The sequence below is a fragment of the Triturus cristatus genome, chromosome 8 (genome assembly GCF_964204655.1).
Source record: "Triturus cristatus chromosome 8, aTriCri1.1, whole genome shotgun sequence".
Taxonomy (NCBI): Eukaryota; Metazoa; Chordata; class Amphibia; order Caudata; family Salamandridae; genus Triturus; species Triturus cristatus.
In genome coordinates, this window is record NC_140591.1 from 1,322,834,061 (window position 1) to 1,322,857,787 (window position 23,727).

The 23,727-nt window shown below is 44.4% G+C and overlaps 1 protein-coding gene across 3 annotated transcripts in view; it reads left to right on the forward strand.

The window, feature by feature from the left end:
• The window catches only part of LOC146805741 (ATP-binding cassette sub-family C member 2-like), a 417,933-nt gene that overhangs the window by 112,449 nt on the left and 281,757 nt on the right, over positions 1–23,727 (forward strand). For all 3 annotated transcript variants that reach the window (XM_085623042.1, XM_085623044.1, XM_085623043.1), the window contains exon 3: positions 3,065–3,206. In XM_085623042.1, coding sequence (XP_085479168.1) covers positions 3,065–3,206 — 142 coding nt within the window. The remainder of the gene's footprint in view (positions 1–3,064; positions 3,207–23,727) is intronic.

The following is a 23,727-nucleotide window of genomic DNA, read 5'->3' on the forward strand; positions in this document are numbered from 1 at the left end:
AAAATATACGTAATGGAACCAATGCAGAGCCGTGCAAGAGAAGGGCGTAGGAGATGCAGGCAGTGTCCCTGCCCCTAGGCAGCAAGAACACATAGAATGGGCAAGTGCTCTGATTATTTCCTAATGAGAAGGACCCAGTACCACAGCAAAGCAAACCCTGCTAGACAGCTAGCGGGCCTCAAGGACAACTGTGCGCAGCACGTGCACCCCCTCCCTGAGCGGCTGTCCGCTGCCACCGCACTTGTGAAGATTGCACTGCATGTCCCCAAGAAGCTGCCTGTCGCCTCCGCAAAGAAAGAAAACTGGCAAAGTAAACCCAGAGCCACCAGCACTCCCCAGAGCCAAGAAAAGTAAAGGCCTAGCATGGCCCGGGTGCAGAAGGGAGAGCCTCTACATCTCCACTGCACCAGCCAAGCCCCGCAGTGGGCCAAAGACAACAGAGTGTCATTCCTCACACTGGCTCAAGACAGAGTCGCCAGAGGCCCAAGACAGGCAAGAGGAGAGTCACACACTCCACGTGGCAAGCTGCCAATGCAACATGTGTCCAAAGCCATGCGACACATGGCCGGACGCCACATCGCACAGCAAGCTAGGAGCATGCCACACAAAGTGACTGGCGCCACCAATCATGCCGAACGGAGGCAGGAGCAGGCGCCATGATGGTGCAGGCTCGAGCTGCAAGCACGACGCCATCGAGTGAAGGTGACCTGCCATCCTGGTAGAGGAGCACCGCGAAGATTACAGAGGAAGGGATCAGACCAGCTAGAGTTCCACGCAAAGAAGAGTGATAATCATATTACCATGAAGAACTGAACGAGCGCAGGCGTGCTGGAAAGAACAAGGGGAGAAGTACAAAGACTTGTACCACCGCAAGCCATGAGTGCACCCGTACACACCAGAGAGCCACCAAGGCATATGGATGTCCCTGGAGGCAGCTCAATGGGAGAATCAAATGTAAACTGCAGCCAGTGCAAACCATATCTCTCTACAACGCTTCCCAGTGCGTCCGTCCATCCCCGAGCGTTGGCAGTCTAAGTCGGATGGCATCCCTGTTCCTGACCGCAGTTACCACGGGTGAACAGCCTCAGCAAGCCCATCCAGACATCTTCTCTCCCAGCAAGTTGTCACAACCTGTCATCCATTGCAACTACAACATCACTGCCATGTGCATCACCCCATCCAACCAAGGAGCGACATCGTCACTGGGGTGGAGCCTTGCACCTGCAGAAGAACCAAGAGACCGAGGCACCCCCATCAAAATGAGAGACCAAGTGTCCATGGGCTATCCGACAGAACATGTGCCCCTGTGTCATGTTGGCAAGCCCACGACCATTAAGTCACACACCCGGGCAGTTGCCCGAACAACGTCGTCGGATCCTGACAGTGTTCCTGCATCGGCCCCCAGGCATAGTCCACACACTACTGTGGCAGCCCCCATCAATGGCCTCAAGAACATTCCTGCACCCAGGCATCCTCGCATGAGCGATTGTCGAGAAGCGGCTCCACCGACACGGCACCGAGAGGCACCACAGCCTCAGAGGATAACCTCCTAAACATTATCAACGCCATTCCAGCCATGGCAAATTTGGTCATCGTAGTGCCCAGACAACTCAAGCGAAGACACTGCAGCAGGTCTCCACCGACGCACCTGATGCACCTTTGTTTCGTTGACAGATACCAACGGCATCACCGCCAGAGCACAGAAGTTCATCCACCAATGTGTAAGAGGACATTGATCTGTCGGACAGGCTGCCAAGGAATCCGGACTCCATCGACGCAGTAGACTCTGGTTAAATTATGGACGTGTACTGAGATGCTTGGGTGCTCCCAGCTGCACCTGTCCACTATTTTCCAACTGACTGCCTCTCTGGACCAAGAGACTGTGTGGTGTCCTATGTGAATAGTTTGTTTCCAGAAGTTGGACTTTGTTTTATTTTGAATAAAGTTTGGGAGGAATGTAGTGTCATGCTGGACACGTTCTAGTGTCTCTGCAGTCACTAGATAGTCAGCCACTCCCTCGTGGGAGTGGACACACATGCACCCCACGCCCATCCATCACAGGCGTCACGAGTGACGTAACCCTGCTAATAAAAGGGCCCGGCTGCATGTGCTCATGGCCAGTTGAATAACGATTCCCACAGTGTTAGTGTCATTATTTCAGTAGCATGGGGGCCTATGGCCCACAACACCACACTCCTGATGGAGAACCACGGGAGATGTGCTGAAGAGGCTGCTGTCCAGAAAAGCTAAATTGCTATACTGAAAATATTGTTTCATCAGGTAGGTAAGGTCTTTGATGGTCAAAGAATCTTCCACTTTTTTACACTCACAATCTTATTTGTGTTTTTCTGGACAAAGTCTTTGTAGCCTAGTGACCAAGTCACAGGCATTTATGAGTATGTGATGCAGTACTCTTCCAGTATTACTTCACATACTCTTAAATTCTTTTGAGTATCGTCCCCAAAACATCTAAAAGGGGATTACAATTAGAATTTTCAGGGGCAGTTCATATACATTTAGTACAAAAGACTGTGGGCCTGATTCACAAAAGTAAACTTAGACCAAAAGTTTAAGTTTTGACCTGAAGTCTAAGTTTAGACCTAAAGTCTAACTTTACTACTACTTAAGTTAGACCAAAAGTCTAACTTTAGTAGTAGTAAAGTTAGACTTTTGGTCTAAGTTAGACTTTTAGTCTAAACTTACACCAAAAGTCTAACTTTAGTAGTATTAAAGTTAGACTTTAGGTCTAAACTTAGACTTTTGGTCTAAGTTTGCTATTGTGAATCTGGCCCAATACCCTCATATTACTGTTAATTTAGCTCGACGTTACAGGGGCCAATTCACAAAGGCATTTAGGAATACCTCTGCACATACTCTTCACTGCCTTTGTTACTCACCCCTTAGTATTTTGCAATATCGATTTTAGAAGTTGAACTTGAGTTTGCAAAATATGTTGTAAATCATGTGATTGTAGTTAGCTGCAGCGAGCCTTTGCCCGTCCTCCAGTTGTAATTGTCAAATTGTAATGAGAGTTTGATTTCTTATCATTTTCATTTCTGGACAGAATAATAACTTTGGGTTACAAACAGCCATTGGAAAGAGAGGACCTGTTTGAACTCCATGAAAATGATTCCTCTTACACTGTATGTCCTAACTTCGAAAAGAACTGGCGGAAAGAAGTCCTTAAGCAGACGGAGTCATCAAAGGTGATGTGTGACTGACTTTTTCTAATCAGTGTTTTTATGCAAGACAATCAAAACAACATAAAGTCAGTGAGTGTCTAACAAAATAATGTTTATTTACTTGGAGAGACTAGACTTTAATGTATTTAATAAATACATTATTTAAAAACATTAAATTATTATAAAGTATCACACATAGAAGTAAATTCAAACTTGCAAACTGAGTTCTATATAGGGGTGGGCGGAATTTGTGTAGTTACGCTACGCAAAGCTCCTCGAAACGGCAACAAATCTCCGCGAGCACGCAGAAATTCCGCAAACATGCAGTATTGCTTGTTCGCGATGCTTTTTTCCTCTTCCCGAATGCTGTTTGCGTGCTCGGGGGGGGGGGGGGGGGGGGGGGAAGCAAAATATTCCGCGTAGCTGCGGAATGCAGAATTTTGGGCAATTCCATGTTCTCCGCGGAACGCGAAATTACCCAAATTCCGCGAGCGGAACGGAATTTACCGCCCAGGCCTAGTTCTATACACTTGGCTCAGGAACAAATAGAGAACACTTTGAAAAAGTAGCTTTCTCTACTTTACTAGAGATGAAATTGTCTGATTTTCACAGCTGTAAGATGCACGAGGAGAGATGTTTTTATGTTTAGTCATTTGAAGCACAACCAGTGCCACAAATGTCATCATGGCAGTGACAGCCATCTAACTGAAGCACATACCACATTATTTACAATAAACTGTGGGAAAAATGTAGATTTTGCCTGAAGGAAAGATGATTTTAAATCGCACAGATAGGCAGATGAGTGGTGTGTCTCATACTCTGTTTTATGAACTCTGATGGGTATGTTAGGAAGGAAAATATGGCACAGAGGGTCCACGTTTAGGTATAGCATTTCAGTTTCTTGCAGAAGGATCAATCCTATATATTATCATTGTTTAATGAAGAGACACTTGAATGTGATTTTCTGTTGAGCTGGTAGATAATGAGAAGCCCTGAGTATGACAGATATGTTCTCTCTGCTTCCCCAGAAGAGTACTACATTTGCAGCAGCATTCTGCAAGTGCAGGATTTGAAGGAACAATGTTTCTGAATAGGTCAGCAATATAATAATAGAATAATTGAAGCCCTGCACTAGAGAACTGAAGAACATGGGAGAGAGATGTCTATTGAGATCAACTCCCAGTTCTTTTTATGGTTCAATCTTTTAATGTTTATTATGCATGAGGTCAGTTCCTCGTAGCTAGGGCACAAAGCATTCAGGCTTAACTTAAAGAAAACATGTAAGGCATTTAAAAGTACCAAAACAGTTAAAAAGTTAAAGAAAAATCTCATTTCAATTTATAAAAAGAGTTTAAAAAGAGACACCAAAATGACACCAAAACTACAAAAATCCAATAAATGAAACCGTAGATAGGATTTTTAAAGATTTAAGTGGAAAACATCCAAGAAACGTAGAGCTCCCAAAGGATGCAATGGTCACGGTAGACCGGTGCCAAGGTGCAATTTCAGGCCAACCGCAATGTATAGCCCGGGTCAGATACACCAAGTGATTTGGCCCCACTGACAATCTAGAAGTCAAAAAGATAAAAAAGGGACTTTGTCACTTCATTGTAAGAAAAATGTTGACATTTCTGATACATCCCAGTGCAGAAAGGGACTTTCTCACATTTTGAGAAGAAAAGTCTTCCCTGCTTTGGTTGATGATGAAACTGTTACTGCTGCCATGTAACTTACGGCCGGATACCTAAAGCAGGATAGTCCTGTTGGCGCTTTGGCGATTTCTTGCGGAAATCTTTTAAAGTCCTTATACAGAATGGGACTTAGTCATTATTCAGAGGTTTAGATATCTCTGAGCCGGATGAAGCTAAAATCCAGTTTGATCCTGAGGCACTGCCAGTCTGATACTTTTCTGGGAGGCCCCTCTGGAGAAAATGTTTTCCAAAGTTTTTAAACTTTCTTCTGGTTCCTAGTCTGCCAGTACACTTGTAAAGCCCCAAGGACCTCAGAGGAAGGCTCATAGCAATTTTCATGGTGTCAGGCAGAGCCAACAGCAAATTCCAGTCAGTTCAGGTTCTTCTCAACAGCTGGACACTACAGGAAAAAGGCCTCCTACAGATTTTTGTGTCCCTGTAGCCACATAGGTGGTCAGTCAGCTGTCCACTTCTTAGTCCTGGGTACAAGTGAGAGCAGGTCTAGCTCTTCCGGTACCCTCACAGGCCTCAAAAGCAGGTGCATTCCTTTTTCTGTTTCCACAGGTCCAGAGAGTGTTCTAAAGATGGTTCTTTGGGGTGCCCCATTTGTTCCTGGCTCGAGCTAGTGGGTGAGGGGGGGGGGGGGGGGGCGGAACTCCTGGCTCTTCCCTAACCAATGTGGTAAAAGTTCCCATTGCCAACACTACCCACTTATACAGCAGTTCTATTTGCCCTACTGCAAACATTCCCACAGTGCACTTTATTCACCAAATCCCAGATGGTGAAACCCTTCCCCCCTTGTGCATAGCCTGTGTGTCCAACCAGAGGTGTGGCCAGGCTAATAAGCATTCCCCACCTCTGGGGTCAGTTAAAACCGGTTCTCAGGTTAGCTTTCTTCCCACTAGGTTTGATGCCAGCCTGACCTTGGGTCAAATGCTGGCGCCTTTCTAGTTGTCTCCTTACTTCTGCTTGTGATAGGACATGCCCCTTTGAAGTTAATTAAGTTCATTATCCCATCCCAGCTGGTTTCCTGCAAGTGGAAGAAAACATATGCTTACTACCAGGCTATTGCCACTGTGCTGAGAGCAGTTTTCATATGGCATTATGTCATGCACTTGATTGTCAGCAGCTGGAGAGCTAATGTAAATTACCAACCAGGAGCTTCAGGCAATGTAAAGGTAACTTTCTGAACTTTTCCTAAATAGGTATTATAAGTCCACCTTCACAATTGAATTGGGCTTTAAATAAATATTAAAAAGGATGGTTGAACTATTTCTCTAGCTGGTCCCAAACCCAAGATACAGAATTAATATTTTAATCTGTACTCCATAATTTTCTCATAGGACAGTCAGGGCCATCCTCAATGAAAATAGCTTTTAGGGGCTTGTCACTGCAGGGACATGGTGACATTAAAGTTCTCCATGACTTTTTTAAATATCATGCACACTACCTTGTGGGCTACAAGGCTGACATAGGTGTGACTTATTATAATTTAAAGGAAGGTTTTTCCACTGTCAAAAGAGTTGCAGGTTGGGCCGCAGGTTTAAACTGCAGTCTACAATGGTAGTTAGGCCTGAACAGTGCTGGTATAGGGGCTCAAGGTGTGGCAGAGGAAATGGGGTGGAGTCACAGAGGGCGGAGCTTGAAAGCAGAGTCTGACGGTCAATTTATACATTTAAATGAAAATCTGCTGCAAAGAAATTGGCAACAAAGACGTATGTGATAGTAAATCTATACTAGCTTGCTTAATTGGCTACGAAGAAGCTGCATTTTAAAATCTTGTACAGGGTTAAGACATCTGCTGCAGAGATCTTTGTGTGCCCATCAATTTCGGGGGGATTGTAATAGTGGTGAGATAGCTCTAGTGGTTAACACAGTTCTGCGAGAGTTCTGTGGTTTCTCCGGTTACAGTTTTGACTCCTAAAGTGGCACCAAGGATTAATGTACCTTCTGAAAAGCACATCATGTAACATACAGATCACATATTTGTACTTTATGTAGATAGGTAAGTGGGCTACTGCTTTTGACATTGAGATCATTTTGTTAATTCCCGTTCATAAATTGCAACCCTTCTAATGTAGCACAGTGATCTATTTACTGGCATCGTTAGCTGTATGTGAACTGTAAGTCAATGGGTTAAGATCCTTATTGAGGTTTTTTCTCAACCTGTCATTTTAAGATTGCAAGAAAGATTCATTTTGGAAGTAATAAAGTCTTGTTAGTGCAGACAACCACATTCACTGTGTTGCGCTTTATATCCAGACTTTGTGTTTCTCCTGACCATTAACTTTTAACATACATTGTCTATAGGTATGGATGATAGTGATTCTACCCCTAATAACTATAATTGTCTTATGTAACATTTCCTGTACTTGAATTTACTTACACACTTGTATGATTTCTTGTGCCTCTGTGTGTGATATAAAACGCTCTGACACCGTACTCTGGGATAAGTAGCGCTATAAAAGGATAATATTGAAAAAAATAGTTTATGCCATTTACTTCATTCTTTGTGTAATTACTCATACAAACAGGTAAATCGTTCATTCCTACATTGCATGCACATTTCCTACATAGGGGGTAGAACAACGTGAAACACCTGCTTCCACGTTATAGTTCCTCCAAAGTACTTAGAAAGTGATAAACTGTGTATCTTTGTTTCCTTTCACTGCATTAGCATCTAGGCGATAGGTTCCAGATAGCCCACAGCCAGGGCGATACTTGAACAAATGAAGGGCTGATGGTCCTTTAAATCAAAGCCTTTGTTTTTAGGCATGCTGCAGCTGACAATAAGAAAGCTCCCTCGCTGCCTGCAGCAATGTAGACAACATATGGGCACTGCTAAATTATGTCCCAGTGCCAGAAAGCAGCACCAGGAAAAATTCAACATGTTTTCCTGGGTCAGCTGTATCCCAGATCTGGCCCAGAAATAGCTGCCGGAACCTAGATCCAGTGGGATCCTTCTGCTTGCCAGCATTGGGCCTGAAGCCATGTTTTCTTTCTACCAACTGGGATCAAGTGGAATCCCCCTGTTATCCAGCACTAGGCCTGAAGCCATGTTTTCATTGTTCCACTAGTGTATAGCACACTAAGTGCTACAGTCCACAACTGACATTTAATTTTCAATGACATGGGTATAGTTTCTACACCATAAACCATGGCCTTATAAGAGAGTTAAGTATGCCATTCAGGGATTAGCCAGTTTCTACATGTTTTAGGGGTCAGGGCACTACAGCTCGTTTCCACTCTTCCTCGCTTATGGCACCTTCACACGACTCTTGACACATTTGCTACAACACATCCATCATTCATATCATCCTCCTCATCCATACACTGTAATGGTAAGAGGGAAAGACAATCAGAATTAATGTTACGATTTCCAGACACATAATTTAAAACAAAATCATAACCTTGAAGTCTGTACAACCACTTGGCAATTCTTGCTGTTGCCTTGCTTGCTCCCTTGGTTGTAAACATATCTATTAGCGGTCTGTGGTCCGTTCTAACTTCAAAATTGGTGCCCTACACAGACATAGTTTTTTAAATAGATGACTCCCCACCAGCATGCTAGTGCTTCCTTTTCTATGACTGAATACGTGGCTTCTGCTCCTTTAAGGGATCGCAAAGCAAATGCCACTACCTGCTCTTGTGCATATTTCCTCTGCATCAACACGGCTCCTAAACCATAAGCACTGGCTTCAACCACAATTATGCTATGATCTTGTGGGTCAAAGGGTTAGATTGCCTCAGCCTTGACTATTTGTTCTTTGATTTCCCTAAAGGCGCTCTACATTCATCCGTTCATTCAGATTTGACCCTCTTCTTCATTAGTGTCCTTAACACGTGAACTTTCTCTACAAAATGCTGTACAGATTTTGAATAAAACTCGTCAGGTCGAGGAAGGAACATGATAGTTTCTTATCACTGGGTGAAGGTGCATTTTCAATGGCATCCAATATTTTCTTCTTTGGTTTCACACCCTCACCAGATAGAGTGTGACTTAACTAGTCAACCTATTTGACACCAAAATTACATTTGCTATCACTCAAAGTTAACCCTGCTTCTTGCAACTTCCCTAGAGTCTTGTCCAATATACAGTCATGCTCTTCCAAGCTGGCACCCCATACTAAGATGTCATCCTGGAAAACCATGACTTTAGAGAGTTTTCCTAAAATGCTTTTCATCACTATTTGGAAAACAGCGGAAGCAGAAGCCAACCCAAAAGGCATCTGTATAAATCGGAATGTGCCTTCCGGTGTAATGAACGAGGTAAGGTGCTTAGATGAAGGATGTAGATGGATCTTGTGATCTGCACTGGACAAATCTATCAAAGACACCAACTCATTTATGTGTGGCAACGAATGACAGTCATCCCACATATTATGATTGAGACCCCTCAAGTCGACACACATGTGCACATTCCCATTCCATTTGCATGCCAACACTATGGGACTGAGCCACTCAGATGAGTTCAATAATTTGTGCTTTACACAGTCTGTTTAATTCCTCTTTCAATTGCTCTCTCTCAGCACGTTTCTCACTTTGTACACACTGGGAATACTGCCAAGTTTCAAATAAATGTGGTGCTCAAATTGGGTCAGGCTCAAAACTTTGCTATTTTGCAACTAGGTGGGCATGGGGGAAGGTGACGAGCTGCCTAATAGCGCCGGGACACTCTGCTGAGTAGCCGTGCGCCTTATAAATGTCTGTTCATTCATTCATTCAATTAAGTGGTAAGTCATGAGGTAATACCAGGACACCATTAGTACACTGCTAGTAGACATTGACATTTTTGGTCAGTTTGTCCATCCACCCTTCAACATCAGGGTACCAACATAGCTTGGTTATGGTAGATCATGCACCAGGTAGCCAGAAGGGTTAACTCTGAAAAGCAGGACTGCTAAGATAGTAGATAGGGTACCCCTAGGGTTCTGTTCAAGGGTCAGAATTCCTTAGACACTGATTTCTAAACAGGGAACAATCTTTATCTCGTGTTACATTAGGGAAATGTGGGTGCTGGTGTGACCTAACACTTCTCCATTGCATACAACCTTCAATCTAATAGGTTGGTGGAAAGGTTTAACAAGACACTTAAGAGCAAGATGGGAAGAGTTGGGCCTTCTTCTACCTTATCTCTTGTTTGCTGATATAGAAATGCAACAGAAAGTTCCCACTCACTTTAAAGATGGGTAGCAAGGAACTTCAGAGTCATCTCAAAAGGATGTGGTGAGCTATGCAATTGGCTCAGGGAGTTGATGGTGTGATAAATGAGTCAAACGAAGACAAAGCTTCAGGCAAGGCAAGAGCTAATGAAAGAATGGTATGACCAGAACGTGACACTGACTGGGTATCAGGAGCATCAGTAGGTGATGGTGCTGAAGCCCATTTGACAAAGCCCCATTGCTACCTGCTGTGAGAGCCATCGCCTTGCACAAAGGCTGTGTCTGAGGAACTGCCACAATATTCCGTCTAAAACCATTCTGAAGTGTTCAACCGTGGATCTCCGTCCCCTGCATTGAAAACATGTATAAATGTGGGATGCAGTCCCTATGCCCCAACTTTGTTCTTCTTGTCCAGGGAAGGGAAAGCTCTGCAGAGGTCCGAATGACTATTGTGTGATGAGGGCTGGTGTCTGTGTGACAGCCAGTCTCCCATAGATGATTGGACATCACTTGTCACCAGCCTACACTTTCTGATGTATGAGCTACGGGTCTTTCTAGTGCCTAGAAGCATTTATGCCTGTTGAGATAGGAAAAGAGAATGTCTGGCTATGAGAGGTTCCACCAGTCTCTCTGAGCGGTTCCTGTGTGCACTACACCAAGACTTTGCAAGTATGAGCGCCACCCTCTACACTAGCAGGCTACCATGGGTCTGATGCCAGAGAAAAGAAGATGCTTTGCCATTGAAGCAGAGGCCATTCGACCTGGAAAACCACAACTGCTGAGGACAGATCACTGCTCACTAACTGGCCCAAAGGTTGCAACTGCTGTGTCTGGCTACCCATCTGCACTTTGCAGAGAGGTCCATGTCTGCCAAAGATGTCATACCTCTTTACAGGACCTCCACGCTGACTCCATCCTGCAATACTTGTTCCAAATGGAGGTCGTTGCTGAAGCCCCCACAGTGTGAAGCTACGGTTGCAAAGAGTTGAAACATGAACTGTGCCTATCCACACCACTAGATCTGCAACAACCATCATGCAGGTAAAGCAGGGCTAAGCCTGCAAATGGAACATGGTCTAAAAGTGGTGGAGGATTTAATTGAGGCCTTAAGACTTTTTCCCAAGTGAACATCTATGGTGTGAACTGTTGAACTGAATTGTGCATTTAACCAGTGGGGTACATAGAAGTGATCTGCACCTATGCCTAATTAATGCCTATACTCTAATCAGCCTGGAGTACAGCAGACATTAGAGATCTCCTAAAATTGGTAGAGGGTACAGAGAGGGAGTTGTAGCGTTTTACTGAAGATTATAACTGAGATCACAGCTGTGTAATTGCAGTTGTATTTTAATGTGTAATATTTTGTTTTGCTGTGAGATTACAGTACTTACTTTTTCTGAAAAGATAATCATTGGGCTGAACAGTACATTATTGTGCTTGTTGGTTGACTGTTGAGTATTAAGCTCTTGCCCCCTACGGCAATATGTCGTATAGGATGGTAAGAGTATTGAAATCAGTTGCAGAAGTAAGAAGTGAAAAGTGAAAAACTTAGGATTAGACTACCTTTGAGTCATAATAATATTGGTGGTAATGATGGAAATGTGAATGAACAAAGTAATGTATTTTTGGATATTGAAGTGCAGGAAGTGGATTGTATATTAGACTCAGAGGTCTCTGAATTGCTGGGTTCTTCTTAACTTGAGTGAAGTTTTTGAGAGAGCAACAGATTCCAGGAAAAGTTTGAAGATTTTATTATGGGGTGATGGTTTGTGTGTGGGGGCAGATATGTGGAATAGGTCTGTGTGGTAGAATTCTAACCCAGGATTCAAAACATTACCCCTACCACTCACATTTCAACTTATGCATTTTTACAGTCACATTCTCACCCACCATTCTACCATACATTCAGACACATGCCACATCGGCACAATACCCTAGAATGTGTGAACAGTTACAATCATTACTGGAATTTTCATTGATAAGTTAATTTTTAAACATTGTCTTAGCTTCTCTATAGAAGTTGGATCATTTAAAACACTTTTTTGTTTGTGTTTTTTTGTGCTTGCTGGCCCAGTTTCAAGTCTCATCACAGTACATCCAGTGATGGTGAAATTCATGCTGTTTGCACTAAAATATTACAAGCATCCATTTTTGACATAAAATGCCATGTATAATGGAGTAGAGATGTGACATGGGGAGTCACCCCATGGATAAAGTGGTTGTGATAAAAACTTTATTATCAGAAACAGAATTCCTTTTGTATTTCCAGTGGCCTCAAATATGTAAAAGCTCATTCAGATAGAGACTTCTAGCGCACGATTCCTCACCTTTTTAATATTCCCTAGGTTTCAGACTGGCTCCAGTAATTTTTCAGCAGTACCGTTGCACACTGTTAGGTTGTGCCATGCGGTTCCGATCTGATTACATTCCGCTCCGATAATGATGTGAAAAGCCTATGTAGGCTCCTCTTCTGCATGCCAACGCCAGTTCCTTTATTTCCATGCCTCCTGACGCGGATCCAGAGCTTCCTCTCTTCTCTCTGAGACACATTGCCTCAATATTTTTCACAATATTGTGCAGTGTGTAAGGGATGTCTCCCCCTAAAATTATAGGTTTTAAGCCCTGCAGGGACCACGCAAGCAAGCAAATGTCTGTGATAGATCCCCATCACATGTGCCTGGGGTTGAGTCATTACTCCAAGGCCTGGGGTAACTGCGTGTCGATAATCCTGAAGGTCATCCTGGACCAAGAGGCAAAACTGTACATTGCTGAGCATAAGAAGACTCCATTTAGAGACCAATCTAAGTCACAGTCCAAGTCCAAGGTTCAGTCCCGCTCCCAAAGTTGCTGAAGCCACTTGTGTGGTTGGTATTCATTGCGATCCAGATAGCCTGGTAACTCAAAAAAGAAGCATAAGAAATCTAAGCAGGATTTTGCCTCCTCTCGTCATTCACCTGAGCAGGTGTGGGGGTGGCACCATGGATCTTGATCTCTGAGTCAGACATCTTCAAAGCCAATCCTGAAACTGGCTTCAGCACAACCCGAGGTTCCAGGGCCATCTGCCACCTCGCAACAGATTGGAGAGTTCTGTGCAGCAATGGTCCTTCTCTTCGGATCCTTGCCTACTCCCTCTGGCACACCTTTGTGACCCAAGGAACCAAGAAGCCTTTCACCTAGAGTACTGCTGGTGGGTACCAGTTGGACCTTCCAAACCGGCTATGACCGTTCTGTCTCAAGTCTGAAACTTGCCTCTAGCACCATGGCTCACAATGGTCCCTGGGATTTCATAACCGGTGCCAAAACCATTGTCGCCAGATGAAGATACCCATCGTACTGGACGACTCCGACACGGCACCCGTACACCCTCAGCCAAAGTTGCTCCTGATGACAAATGAGGTGCCATTTCTTCTGCTTTTTCTGCCACCTCCATGGGGACGACAACACACCTTACATTCAATATTTGTCACGACTCGGATAATGGCTACAATGCGGGTGATGCATATGCTAAGCCCAATCAAGATGACAACTGGTATGATGACTTGCAGGAGGCTAGTGGTCTCGATACTTCCTCTGAAACGGGCCTCCTCTCTGCCCCAGACCAGTCACAGAGGAGACCGCTTCCTACACTATGGTAATGTGTTGGGCGACTGAAGTCCTTGGCCTTCAGCTCCCCACCTTGGAAGTAAAGACTAACATCTTACAAACGTACTCCAGCCAGGGCAAACATCTTCTGATCCCCTCCTGCCTAATAATGAGGCCTTAACAGATAACTTATGGGGGGCACAGACCAAACCTTGCTCTGGTCTACCAGTCAACCACTAGATTGCATGAAGCCATTGCCCTGCCCCAGGCAATCCCACTTTTCTATCTCAGCACCCCTCCCCTGAAAGTTTGGTGGTGCAAGCATCCAGCAAGTAAGACAAATCTCAACATGTTTCTGTAAGAAATCAGGTTACTGGTTGATGGGGTGAAGCCTTACTCGAGCAGCAAGCACAACTCTTGTCAGGGTGAAACACAAGCAAACCCCATATTAACCTGTGGTCAACCCTCTGGTTGGCACAAAAGCAGACAAACTTAAATTAAAGGCAATATGGTAATAAAGTGAAAACAGAACACAAGAAAAATCCCACACCAATTTAGTAAAATAACATAAGATTTAATAAAGTATTTGAAACCAAAACAACACAAATCCAATCAGTAGAATGAAAATATGCAATCTTAAAGATTTAAGTGAAACTTTGGTTATCTGATCCCGCCAGGGACAAAATCACAAGTTCAGGTGACCGTGATGGAGCGCGGGCTAGATACAGGGACCAAGTTAGGACTACGGAATAAAGTTCCTTAAATTTTGGGTGCAGAGCATTGCGAGATCCCGCGTCGAGGATGCATTGTGCAGTGGCAGTTCTGAGCAGCTGCCAGATGCAATTTGAGGCCCTGCGTTGGAAGTGCATCGCGTAGCGGCAGTTCTGATGAAGCTGTAGATAGAGCTTGATATGCGATGTCCTGCGTCGTTGTCAAGGATGCTGTAGGTGTAGGCTTCCGTTGCAAAGTCCTGCTTCAGGGATGCTTTGCACAGTGCCAGTACAGAGGAGCTGTAATGTGAGGTCCTGCGTCGGGGACGCATCGTGCAGCAGCGGTTCTGTTGTAAAGCTGTGAGGTGATGCATTGCGCTAGTTTTGCCCAGTAGACTACATCTGGGCCGGCAAAGCATCTTCAGGCCCATTTCCATGGGTCCAGGACTGGGGTGACACCACTTGGGGGACAAGACTGACAGCCGACAGAGCCCAGGCACTGGGATCAAGGTGGTTGCCTCCTTTTCTGCCCCTGAGGTTCTGATCAGGAGGACAGCCAACAAGTCCTTGGAGTCACTCTGGTGGTCCTGAATTCAGGATGCAGGTCCAGTCCTTTGCACTCAGGCAACAGGGCAGCAGAGTAGCAGGTCCGCAGAGTAGCTACAGCAGCCCCCTGTGTCTTACACAGGTCCAGAGGCGTGCTAAAGAGTTGGGTCTTAAGTCCAATATTTATATTGGTGACAGCTTTGAAGTATAAGAAGGTTCAAACGATTTCCACCCTATAGGTACTTGGAATTTCCTTCCTCCCTGTCCTGGCCTCAGCTTGTCTGGGGGCACAGAACAGTCACTTGAAAGCCTTTGTGAGTGTGCTGAGGCAGAGGCTTTGTGATGAGCAAGTGTGGTAGGTGACAGCTCCGCCCCCCCTAATCAAGTCAGATATTGCCCATTCTGCCAACACCAATTCCACCTTTGTCTCACTGTGTAGGACCAATACACAAAGACCAATTGCCAGCTACACCTAGTCACGTGGACCTGGATACAGGCTGCAGACACCAACTGGTTAGGCCAAGTAAATGTCAACTTTCTAAAAGTGTCATTTTCAGGATTGTGACATAAAATCTGACTTTACCATTAAAGAGCGTTTCAAATTACAATCCTTTAGACACTAGACTGGGCATAACTACTTGCTCACAATTAATGTAATAATGTAACCCAATGTTATCCTCTGAGAGGGGTATGCCTTGCAGTGGTGAAAAACTAATTTAAGAGTTTTTCACTAGGAGGACATGCAAAAGTTAAAAGTACCTGTCCAACTTTTTAATGCTCTTCACCATGCCCTATGGACTGTTTAGGGCCTACACTAGGGGTGACTTATAAATATATATATATATTCAAAAGGAAGGTTTAGGCCTGGCAACCACAATCACATTACTTTTTTGGATGTTGACATTTCCATATCCAACCATCAATTCATCACATCTGTGTTCACTAAAAGCACCGATCGTAATAACTTACTTCATTTCTCCAGCTTTCACCAAAAATCACTGAAAAAACATCTACCGTATTCTCAACTCTTGAGAATTAAACGCATTTCATCAACGGACGAGATTTTTCAAGAACAAAGTCATCTCCTTATTGACAAATTCAAGAAAAGAGCATACCCAGATCCCATTCTACAAGAAGCAGTTAAAAGAGCACAAACCAAAAATCGCAGAGAACTTCTACATACACAAGTCCCCACCACTCATAAGGACTCACGAACAGTTTTTGTATCTAAATACTCAAGACAAAGCCAGAAAATCAAAACCACAATCCGGAAATACTGGCCACTTCTACAATCTGAACCTGACTTCAAAGGCATTTTTAACGATTTGCCTATTTTCGCTTACCAAAGAACACAGAATTTACAACAACTTCTTAACAAGAACCCTCCTGACTCCGCAAAAACATTCAAAGGCACTATCCCTTGCTTAAATTGTGGTGGCTGCAACAACATCATTAAGGGCACAACCTTCATGCATCCCTCGAAAGGAACACCCATCAAACTCAGAGTTACTGCTACGTGTGACAGTAACAACATTGTGTACCTGCTCAAATGCCCATGTGGACTTCCATATGTGGGTAAAACAGAAAGAAAAATGAAAACGAGACTTATAGAGCACAAAAGCAATATCCGAACCAAGAATACCAAATCTACTGTAGCAAAACACTACATGGAAAATAATCACAATTGCAGCCAACTAAGATTCCTAATTCTGGAACAAGTCAAAATGCAAAGAGGAAAAGATAATGGAGCTGTGTTGTTACAGCGCGAACTTTACTGGATACATAAATTGAATTCGGTTTACCCACATGGTCTCAATGAACGTTTTGAATACAGCTGCTTTCTATAATTGTGATCATGTACCCTCTAATGCACTTTGTCGCTGTACTTTCCTAATTTTTTTTCACCACTACACTATGTCTTCCTACCCTTGATTGTTTTCTCTGCTTGTTCTACCTAATTCTTTCTCTTGTATACACGCTTTTTCTTCGCTCTCCATTGTTTCCTTTCGTTCATACATGTGCTTTATTTCTTCACCTTTCCACTCTTGCTATTTATTTAATCATTTTACCATACTTTTGTTCTATCACTTTCTAATTTTTATTCGCTCACATTTGTATTTCTGTATTTACGATCATCCTGCTATTTTCGTTAGTCTTTCTTCCAACCCTATCAATCACATGATCGACTTGCGCGTCCTCACTATGCTCATCACTTCCGGGTTACACACATTTAATTCCGGGTTTCAGGTGGCATGTTTTCACTCTTTCCGACGAGATTTCTTCACCGTTTACACTATTGCGGCCATTCAGGTATTTATTTGCTTCGCGGTAACCTTGTGGATTATCTTTTTCTCACTCGTTAGTCTCACGCCCTGCTTTATTCAATGGCCTTCACCAACGCTTTTTAATATGCAGCACGCATCACCCCTTGTTAAAACTTTATTTACGCCACGTAAGCTGACATTTCCCATCCCTTCCTTGCGTTGCACGTTACTAGCTCCGGTTATGTACACGAAACGCATAATTTGCTACCCTAGCTTCCGGCACCAGCTCTCCCTTACTGCTTCGTTAAGCGCTCACTTCACACGGTCTCTGTGCCGTTATTGATTTACCGTTGCTACGTTGTTTACCTCACTGCCAGTATTCTTGACATTGCCATTGTTTAATTTTTCTGTATTTTGCATACGTCCTGGATCCCAGCCTTATGTCCTCCTTTTAACTTTTTTCGTAGAATTCCCCCTGACGAAGGGCTAGTCCCGAAATGCATCGGGGACATCTGTAAAAAATTGGCTCAACATTTCATGATGGACATATTGTAGTACATTACTCTTGTGGTCTGTATCCACTAAATGTCAGTATGAACCATAAAGTACCATGGAAATGATCATATGAAGTTAATATGAATTAAAAAGCATAGAACTAAACAATATCGCTTGCATCACTTACTTACAGCGGCTCCACCGCTTCTGAGTGCTAATGTGAGGACGTCTTTCCCAAAGACGCGTATTCATTCAAAGGTTTATTTTGCCAGGTCGAAGTGGCAGTTTAGAACTGCCCATACAGGCTGCAATTGCAGGCTTGAGACATGTTTAAAGGGCTACTTAAGGAGGTGGCACAATGAGTGCTGCAGGCCCACTCTAGCATTTCATTTACAGGCCCTGGGTATGTGTAGTATCACTCTACTAGGGACTTAAAAGTAGATTAAATGTGCCAATTCGGTGTAAGCCACTTTCACCATGTTTAAAGGTGAGAAGACAAGCACTTTAGCACTGATTAGCAGTGGTAAAGTGCATAAAGTCCTAACAGCCAACAAAAACGGGATTAGAAAACAGGAGGGTGAAGGCAAAATGTTTGGGTTTGACCCTGTAGAAAGTGCCAAGACCAACAGGTTCCAACTATTCCTGCAGAAAGGGAGTCAAAACGTGTCAAAACCTTTGGCAAACAATTATTTTCATACAGCTAAGCGCTCATGTCCGTCAATTAATGCTGCCTTCTGGGGCGCATTGGCTCAAGTCCTCCCATATGTCCCCAGAGATCGCTGGCCTGCAGAGATCGCCGACCTGTCCTTTCCCAAGTCATTCAGGATAACTGAGATGCAGCCAAGTTCACGATTCGTTGTGGCTTGGACACCACCTATTCCACTGGGTGGGTCATCAAACCCAGTGTTACCTTTTGTCAGCACGCCTAGCTGCAATCCAGCGTTTTTTCAGTTGATGTTCAGTCATCACTCATGGACATACCGCTCGATGGGACTCACATGTTTGGGGACAAGCCCAACTCCGCTCTGAAGAGGCTCAAGGAGTGCAGGCCACAGCACATTCTTTGAGCCTATCTGATCACCTCACCAGCTGCATCATCCTTACCACTCCGTTTGCAGTTTCGACATAGGAACCCCATACCATTAGCCAATCCAAAGCCGCCCAGTCCACTACCCCCTTGTAACCCTACCTACAAAACCCCGTTAGCATGCCCTTAGTGGAGCATGGCCACCCGGTGGGAGGCAGGATCCAACAATTCTTGCCGGGTTGGCAGGCCATAACATAAAAAAATTCAGTCATGCAAATTGTTTGTAAAACTTATGTCCTCCCCTTCTTTTCTGCACAGCCACACCTTCCACCATTGCCCCAATGACTGCCAAAGGACCACCTTAATGTTTTGAGGCAGTAAGTGCAGGTTTTTATGGTCAAAGGGGCTATCGAGAGGGTGTGTGAGCCGGAAGTAGCCCATGGTTGTCACTCCTGCTACTTCCTGGTGCCCAAGAAGTAAGGAGTACTCCAGCCTATTTTAGACCTGCACCCTTTCAATTCCTTCCTCCGGAAGGAAAAATTCAAAATGCTCATTCTGGCCCAGGTCTTGTCTGCCAGACTTGATGATAGTGTTGACCTGCTGGGCATCTATTTCCATGTACATTTCCTGCCGACCCTTCGGCGTTACCTGTGGTTCTGGAGGTGGGACGGAAGCATTTTCAGTTTTCTGTGCTCCCTTTTGGTCTCACAAGTGTCCCTCTGGTATTCACAAAAGTGATGGTGGTAATGACAGCACATCATCTGAGGCCATGGGTGGCAGTCTGCTCCTACCTCAACGACTGGCTATTGAAGTGGAGTTCAGCCACTTCCAGACTACGGCAAACATCCTGTCATCTTTGAGGCTCACTATCAACATGCAGAAGTCACACCTGACTCCTTCTCAGATGCTCCTTTTCAGCTAAGCCATTCTGGGCACAGTTTGGTCTTGTGCCTTTCCCCCAAGAAAGATAATCCAGGATGTTCAGGCTATGATCCCGATCTTTCAGCCTCAACCCTTGATTTCAGTGAGGTTGACTCTGAGGCTGCTGGGACTGATAGCCTCCTGCATCCTGCTCACCAAGTGGCTTATGTGAACCTCTCTGACCATGTTCAGATTTCAGGGCATACTTAAAAAGATCTGCAGTGGTTGCTACTGGACTGTGATTGGGTCTGCAGGAGAGCCCTCTCCCTTCCCCACCCAGAGCTGACAGTGGTGACCGATGCATCGCTTCTCGATTTGGGTGGCCATCTGGGAGAGGAGGAGATCAGAGTGCTCTGGTCTCCCACAGAGTTCGAGCTCCAAATCAATTTTCTGGAGCTGAGTGACATCTGCTTGGAATTGAAAGCCGTCCTTTCATCCATCAAAGGGAGGCTGGTTTAAGTGCTCATGGGCAACACCACTGCCATGTGATACTACAAGAAACAGGGTGGACTTGGGTTGTGTACTCTGTGCCAGAATGCCCTGCGCCTCTGAAAATGGCTGGACCACTAAGGAATCTTTCTTGGGGAGAACCACCTGGCCAGATCCTTGAATGCCAAAGCGGACAATCTCAGATGTTGGTGCCTTGTGGAATATGAGTGGCAGTTACACTAAGAAGTGACGCACATTCTCCTTCACAAATCAATTTGGAAGAGCCTTGGATTGATCTGTCTGCCACCACTGTGAATGTGGAATACCAGCACTTTTACTAATTGGAGTTTCCAAGGCGTCTTTTGTTCTGAGACGCGTTCTGCCTCGAGGGGAGCTCAGGACTCCTGTATGCATTTCTGCCGATACCACTCCTGCTCCTAGTTCTCCAGAAGAACAGGACGAATTGGGCCCAAGTCATTCTAGTGGCACTAATTGGGCATAGATAGTATGAGTTCCAGAACTCGTGGGCTTGAGCATTTGTCCTCCGATCACACTGCTCGTACGGGAGGACCTGCTGTCTTCACAGCAGGGCAGAGTTCTGCACCCAGGCTTTCGCACCACCTTCATAAATGAAGATTGAGCAGTGACAGCTGAACACCTTTGACCTGCCTTCAGAGGTGGTTGATGTCATTGAGGCAGCAAGGCATCCCTAAACTAAAACGGTGTACCTGTGTTGTTATGTTATGAAGATTTGTAGAGCACACTATCACCCCAGAGGGTATCTGTTGTTGGGACAGATTTGTGGCTTAATGCAGTGCTTGGCAGATAGGCCCCCTTCAGCCCAAGTTATTTTTTTTTTTAATTAAGTTTTATTGAGGCTTCAACATAAGCACAATAATACATACAGTTCAGATTTAAGGCACATTCAGGGTACATTGGCAGTTTGGCTCAATTAGAGATGTTTCTGAGATACGCAACAGAATGAATCAGATCACACATGCTGGTCCAGGCCTAGTTATTTGATGTTTTATTTGTTTGTTTTGTCCCTAGCTTGGCCAGGCCGTGCACTAGGCACAGTTAAAGGGTACCTTTCAGCTCTTTCAGCCCTCTTTTTAAGGCTCCTGTTATGAGATTCCTGGAAGGGTTGCATTGGTTTCCTCCCTCTCCCATCGTCATGCCAATGTGGGTCCTTAACTTGGTCCTCATCTCTCTAATGTGCACTATATTTAGGCCACTTCAAAACTGTCCCTTGTGAATTCTCACCTTCAAGACAGTGTTTCTCATTGCCATAAATCAGCGCGGCGTGAGTAAGCTTCAAGGCCTTAGGTCAACCTGACGTATTCCTTCATCCCAGACAAAGTGGTTCTGCAGACTCAGGCATTCTTTCTTCTAAAAGTTATGACGCTGTTCCACTTCGGTCAAAATATCATCTTTGCCTGTGTTCTACGCTCTGTATCACCCCTTTAAGAAGGAGGAGAGACGCCATCGCTTGGACCCCAAAAGAGTGCTGAGTTTCCGTATAGAATGTACCAAATCTACTGGGTGGAGGATCAGCTCTTTGTGGGGTTCACTGGAGGGGAAAGAGAACCATCTCCTGCTCAATTGTGCTCTGCATTAAGATCCGCTATGCACTGGCCAAAAAGCCACCTCCAGAAGGACAGTGTGCTCATTCTACTAGGGCCAAAACTGCTGCCACCGTGTTAGTCCCTGTCCTAAACATTTGCCAGGCGGCTTTGTGGGCGTCCCTCCATACGTTTACAAAGCACTATTGTCTGGAGAGTTAGGTCTGCCAATAAGGGCACTTTGCCTGCTTGGTTCTACAAGAATTTCTGTTTTGCGTCCATTTACAGCCCTCCTCCATTTAGATACTGCTCTGTTATCTATTGAAAGGGTGAAGAACATGAAGCTAGAAGTCTCTATCAGAACAAGTTACTTACCTTTTGTAGCGCTCTTTCTGGTATAAGTTCTATCTAGCCACAGATTCCTAATGACCCTCTCATCCTCTCAATTCTATGATTGGACTCTATCTATTAATAAGGTTCCAAATCTAGGAATCCGCACATTGGTCATACCAATTTTCATTTGGGATTCTTGGGTGTAGACAGTCTCAAAAAGCAACTGAGGTCAGCGCACAGGAGTGGCATGTATATAGGCTATGCATGTCATTTCTGGAGCAGAACGGCGTCGGTGCAGAACCACATGGTGCCACCTATTGACAGTCAGAGGTACTGGGCATACCTTCAATTAGGTACTGCTTTAGTATCTATTGAAAAGGTGAGAAGTCTGCAGCTGGAAGTCTCTATCAGAAGAAAAAGTTACTTACCTTTAGTAATGCTCTTTCTGGTAGAGGTTCTATCTAGCCACAGGTTCCTCATGACCCTCCCATCCTCCCCATTTTATGATTGGACTCTATTCTTTAATAAGATCCCTAGTCTAGGAATCTGCACACTGGTCACACCAATGTGAAATTGGGATTCTGCGTCTGGGGGCGTGGACAGTCTCAAAAAGCAATTGAGGTCAGCACACAGCCGATATATGCTCTGCACGTCATTTCTAAAGTGGAACTGAGCGGAGCCACATGGTGCCACCTACCGGCATGCCCCGGTACCCAGCATACTTGCATATCCGGCCCACTTAGGGTGACACCCTAAGTGGTTGGACTGTTCCTATTGGAGCAGAGTTAAGACTGATTTGCATATGGCTGGGTCCAAACTGAGGTGGCAGGGTGAGTCAGGCATTCCAGCCATCACTTTTTTGTATACTTCAGTGTGAGGTGCTAAGTCAGAGAGGTATGCAGAGACATGAGTCTTGGGCACACTGTGCCACTGGAACCAAGGTATACCCTACTGATAACCCTAATAACGGTGCAACTGGTTTTGGATTTGTTGTGTTCCTGTTCAGGAAGGGCTTGGCCTGGCCTGGCAGTTCTGGCAGGACTGTTCCTATTGGAGCAGGGTTGAAACTGATTTCTATATGGCAAGGTCCAAACTGAGGCACATGGTGTTTTTATTAGCCTCTACTGTTAGAGATTTTATAATATTTTGAAAAGTGTGTTTTGCATATATGCCCTTTGAGAAGGCTTATGAACCAAAAAGGTAGGTCTTACTTGGTTATCGTGACAAACCAATGATAAAGGCTGCAGGTCTGATTGTTTATAATGAAAAGTTATGATAAAGGCGGTAGGCCTGATATGTGGATTGTGACAAGCATATGTTAAGGTTGATAAAAATGTAAGGGTATATCGGTTTTACACTGCCTTGAAGCCTATAGATGGGTATTTTGTTCCATGGAATCTCACACTTTACCATATTAGACAAGGGTTTTGATGACACAAACCATGTCTGTATAAAAATTGTACTGTTAAAATCCTTGTTAAACCTTCTTAAGAGAGATACTATTTTGCTTTACCAACTATAATTTTGTATACCGTCATTGTATCACTGTATTGCTGATTGTCTTGTGGGAAAGTTTCTCTCGGTATAGGAGGTCTCAGCTGGTTATAATGATAAGCATTGATAACAGCTACAGGTCTGATTGGTTCACTAAGAAAACATATTTCTGTTGCCAGAGGTCTGATCTGTTTACTATGCTATGAAAGTTTATGATAAACACATTAGTCCTGAGGTATTAATTGTGAAAAGCATATGTTAAAATCAACAGGCATTTAAGGGTGGGTTGTCGTTTCTCTGCATTAAAGCCTACAGATGTGTATTTTGTT